The sequence below is a fragment of the Apostichopus japonicus genome, chromosome 8 (genome assembly GCF_037975245.1).
Source record: "Apostichopus japonicus isolate 1M-3 chromosome 8, ASM3797524v1, whole genome shotgun sequence".
NCBI classification, from domain to species: Eukaryota; Metazoa; Echinodermata; class Holothuroidea; order Aspidochirotida; family Stichopodidae; genus Apostichopus; species Apostichopus japonicus.
In genome coordinates, this window is record NC_092568.1 from 14,746,930 (window position 1) to 14,752,384 (window position 5,455).

At 38.3% G+C, this 5,455-nt stretch overlaps 1 protein-coding gene across 1 annotated transcript; it reads left to right on the top strand.

Annotated features, from left to right (window-relative positions):
* The first annotated feature begins 411 nt into the window (after positions 1-411).
* LOC139971336 (uncharacterized) lies at positions 412-5,155 on the top strand. Its single transcript, XM_071977688.1, has 3 exons — positions 412-1,008; positions 3,398-3,498; positions 4,363-5,155. Exons 1-3 carry the CDS (start codon positions 917-919, stop codon positions 4,563-4,565), a joined length of 396 nt encoding a protein of 131 aa, XP_071833789.1. The 5' UTR covers positions 412-916; the 3' UTR covers positions 4,566-5,155.
* Positions 5,156-5,455: the final 300 nt, after the last annotated feature.

A 5,455-nucleotide genomic window follows, 5' to 3' on the forward strand; every position in this document is an offset into this window, starting at 1 on the left:
GTGTGGAAACACATAGGCCTGTGTTATGATTTTGTTGTGAGGACGGTGATCGTGGAGGCTTTGACTGATGTTACTCATCAAATGGAATAAAACATTTTGCAACTTTTACAGACATGATGTGCGGTATAGGATAATGTTTATTCATCCTTAATTAAGAACCATTGGTTTTGGTAACGAATAGAGCTTGCCATCACTAAATCCACACGCTAATGCTGGATTATTTATGCAGGCTTCTTGATAATAAACCAGCCCTAAGATTGAACCACACTCCGAGCCGATCATGCGGAGATTGTCTTTCCTGCATCCCGGAGTGGGTTTGACTAAACCATTTACGAATGACTGAGACCACACTGATTCTTTCTTTCTTTTTTTTTGTCTCGGTGAGAATTTCTAGTTCTCTTCTACGAGATTTAAAGGCGATATCGCTCGTAGACTTTTTTTTGAGGGCGCTGGCATTATCGAGGTTTCAGCGAGGTTTAATGGGACCCCTAAAACTCACGTGACCTCGGTGGCAAATTTAGATCAGTGAATAGCACAGGCAAGCGTATGCGTAACAAGCCCGTACCCATGCACACATAATGTTATAGCACAGCATTTCAGATTATTGTACTGTTTACCGCAAAGGATTTTCGTACGCGATAGTTTGTTGTTTGTGTGCCTTTTGAGTAAAGAATACTGTACGATTTTCGTACAAATACATTCGATTAGACTAGAGTATAGTGACAATCATGGAAAAGGGATCAGGGCAAGGAGAATCGGGCGAAAGAAAACGACCTTATCCTGGAACGAGCGTATAGGTTCAAGTGGAGGAAAGCCATTGTTGCATGGACCTGACAAAAACAGCAGTGCAAAGGAACAACAGCGACGAAGAGATGCCACGAAGATCTATCTTCTACGTTCCTACGTAAACTGGCAAATGGAGAAAGAACTCTACAAACATGTCCACGATTTGACTTCTGTTAGCAACGCAGATTTCGCAGAACATTTGCTTCAGGATCACACAAAAAGGTAATGATTTGCTAAGCTAGGCTAAAACTGTATAGGGTAATACTAGTACATAGTAGTACTACAGGGTATTGTCCTAGGTAACTGTCAGTATTGCGAAGTACAGAAAACTGCAAAGTTCGGACACCCCTAAGAAATACACGATTTCACCATGATAACCTACAAGCGAAAGCCAATATCACTAAAAACTAGGAAGCTACAGTTATTTCCTCTCCAAAATGACCCGTGCGCAAGTATGTACGTACATATCTGTCAATAAAATGAAGATAGTTTTTGGGGTATTTTTTAAGGCTTAGGTGTTCGAACTTCGCAGTGTCTATGCTATTGTATTTGTAACATACATGATTTGATGAGCCTAGGCTTTGTAACTAGGCCTATCATTCATTATTTTTCCAATGGACCTAGCGTATGCTAACCTTATCATACTTATCCTAGCACAAAATAGCAGTAAGTTGTATTACTGAGTCATCATCATCACTGTTTGTGAATGCTTGTCATGAGGATACTGTATAGGCCGTTTCTTACGACTAGTCGTAACAATTATAAACTATTCTTACGACAAAGGCAAATTCAAGTGCAGTAAATAAAGCAACTGCGCATGTAGTAGAGGTAACCCTAAACATAACCCTAACCCTAACCGGAAGTTATTGTTACTCATCGTCGTAAAATTAGTACTCCTAATCATAAAAATAGCAACTGCCCATGCGTAGTCGGAAATTATTCTTACGACTAGTTGTAAGAATAGCCACTTTGTACTGTATACAGTTAAAAATTAAAATATCCTTCCTAAAGAAGACTCACAGGGACTGGGGGTCTTTAGTTTCACTCCTCATATTTATGCCATGGAAAGCTGGGCCTTCTCATCACCAAAAAGTAAACTGTTTTTGCCTCAACAAATTGATGGAAATATATTTTCTAACCACTAGGCCTAGGTGATCTGTTCATCCCCACCCCCTCCAGGTTCTAAATTGTTATCAGCTGTCCTTGTTTGAAGAATAATTCTTGTGAATGAGCATTTGAAAGAAAAGCCTCACCTATGCCCAGTCATAATTAACTGGGCATATAACATAGGAGTAAGGCCTATAGTATTAGTAATAAGTAATCAGAATTTAGTGTTCATAGTAACTGTATTCCCTAATTTTGTAATATACACCAGTGAGGAACGCCTACTGTGCTGTACAAGTACAACCACATGGACCTGCAATTTTTCCTATAAAAATAATACATCTACATAAATAATTTAGAATCACTCCTAACTGATTCACATGTTTTCACACCGCTGCGTATGCAACTAGACCTTAGGTTTTTCTAAGGTCAGCCACAGCCAGCATATATGCAATCAAGTTTTAATGGTTCATTTGGGCAACAGGGTGTTATACTGTTATCTACTGACTGTCTGTCCAATATTCCAGCAATCATGTGTACATATCTGTGTTTGGGATTTTTGAAGGAACCCAACTGCTATGCAAGAAGTTAGGTAAATTAGCCTCACAAATTGAGGGACCATATTAGTACATATAGCTATACCTATATAAACCTTTATATAGCCATGCCTGGAGGTAAGAAAGTACCAGTTTTTTTTTTGCGTGTAGGCCTGATGCTCATACTTTATGATGCTGTGCTAAGTTATCATATTTTTTATATATAGTCAGTATATACTATGCTTGTTTTTGTTCAGCTTCTTGTGAATGATCTGATGTTTAGTGTTCAAAAATTATAATATCTATTAAATTTGGTGGCCGAAACTATCTCTTGTGGAGAGTAATCTAGCGTTAAATTAATGGTAGTCTGAAATCAAGCTATTCATGTGTAAACAGGAATTTTTCACAATGGTGGGCTTATGTCATGGTGTAAGCTACAGTAGCATCTCAATTCTCACTCATGAAACCAACTGCTCACATAAACAGGAAGTTTACACAGTAGGTAAATAATGAGTGTACATCAAACTCTCATCAAAAGACTGGACATCTTTTAGCGATATGAAACCAATCAGTTCACTAAGACAGGAAGTTTACATAGTAAATTTTACATTGACATGTGAGCTCAAGTTGTTGGGCAAGCAGTTGGGCAACACAAAATTATCCTTACAATTCTTGAAAGGTACCGCGGTTTATGGATATGTTGAAGAAGAGTATGAAAGAATATCTCATCCTTATCTGGGTTTAAATCAATGTGGGTTAACAATATGTTATTATTGAAATATGCCTAAGTGTTTGTTTGTTACTTTTCTCTTTCATATTTTTTCTTGGGTAGGTATGATAAAAACATGTATGTTTGTAATGATTTGGTCATTACCAGATTCATTATGCATACAATTAAGCTTGGGGTGTACAGTAAAATTACTATTTCAGTTATATGATTTACGGACAATTTTTTTGGTTTCATTGTATAGGTTTCAAATGCATCTTTTCCGGAAAGATGCTGAAAGTCAAACAGAGGCATTCTCAGCTGCTGTCACCACAGAAAGATCAGTTGACACTCAGAAAGGAGAAGGTAAATTTATATGTTTATCCTTGCATGAATTACAGACTGGAAGAGCAGTGCTAATCTTATCTGATCTGATGTGATCAGAAAAATAATACAATTTCATTCTCATTTAATTCCAAAAGAAAAGAAAAAAATGGTAGCATATTGCTCATCCACTAAAAAGCATACATGTGTATGAAAATTTATAAAAGTAAGTGGGCCTGATATTATAAGGATCTTCTTTAGAGGCAAACTGACTAGTAACAGTAAATTCAAGAGACACAATAGAGCCTGGAACAGAGAGGACATGGTGAACACAAAGAAAGAAGTTAATGGTGTATTGAACAAAAGGAGTCAGTGAAAGCAGAGGTATTTAGATAAACTGTGGAGTACAAAGCGAGGATTAAGTAAGGAGAGAGGGCGAATAAACTATAGCAGAATACAGAGATGGAGCAGGATAAAGTTAGTCATGTCCTTCCTGTATATTGAGCCTATTCAGTTGAATGGTGCTAGGGCATTCCGTCCGCTCACTTTATCTCTGCTGTGGTGTACTATGTCTGAGATGGTTAGTCTACGAATTCAGTTACCTGTTGGGACATGTCTTTAATGGTATGATTGGGCAGCTGAAAGTGTTCCCCTACTGGAGTCTCCATTTTCATGGTATTGACTTGTGACTAGAACTGCTTCTTGAGGGTGGTCTTGGTTTCACCAACATACTTGTAACTTCAATGTCCTCTAAACTCAATGACACCATTTAAATTGAAATATCAGTTTCCAGTGCTGCATAAGTGTGATAAGTTCTAAACAAAAGGTATATTTTTAGTCACAGCCATAGAAGCTATAGCAGGATACTTGCAATCTAGTAACTCTTGTTTTATGTAATCTCTACAGATACTCCTGATCCAGTTACTTCAACACCTCTCAAGAAGCCATCTGCCAATGTTCTGTCCAATGTTACCAGTAGGATTAGATATGGAGCAGCATGGGAGAAAAACCTCAGACTATACGAATACACATTGCCACATTTACATGATCCTGAACAAAAGAGATCATACATATGGCAGGGGCAAGCACTTTTCCCAGACTTTTGTTGACAGGTTGTGCGACATTCACAAATGTTGGATTAGCAGCTAATGATACATCTGCATCACCAGATTGAGATAAATTGCTTTCGTCCATTTTGTTCGATAGTAGCTATGACTGTGAATCAGGAGCTTGGCCACCCTCTAAGTCAAGGTGGGCAAGGTTGGGGAAATTCAATCAAGGAGTAACAATCAGAGAATGGCCAGCTTTATATTATTGTATATAGGCCTACACGCACAGCGTGTATAAATATCTGTATCGGTTTATTTATACTGGTGTTCATTTCCGTTGCCAGGAGGGGATATGATTTGAACGTGGGGGAGGGTGTGGGGGGGTGGGGAGGGGGTCCCATTTGAAGTGTCCAAATGATGCTAATCTTTACATCTATCTTCTTGAATCACATGTACCCCTATCGACACGATCAATCAGTCCTGTCTCTCACCTCCTCTCATGCACTGGTGTATTTATTTCCTGGCAAGATAACAGTTAGGCATAGTAAGGGTCAGAGGTCATCACAACTTAAAGAGTTGTGCGAGTCCCTGTGGTCTCTTACATCCTGGTAGCAGTAGAGAGAAGAAGCCTAATAGATCAGAAACCATAATCATCTTCTGTTGTGTCTTATTTTCCAGCATCCTTGAAACATTATATCCTTCCCCTTTGATTTCTTGATGTCATAAAGCTGTATTTATGTGGTGCATTATTTAATTCCAGTATTTAGATTGTATATTCTTCTTGTGTATTTGACAGTATCCCAGTGATCTCCATTTTTCTGCTCTTGGTTTTTTTCTCTCTGTACTTTCATATCATATCTATCTCTACCCCTAGCCTCCATCTCCACATTTTCTTTACTTTCTTCCTCCATCCCTTCATCTGTCTTTCACGCTTTCTTTCTTGACCTCTT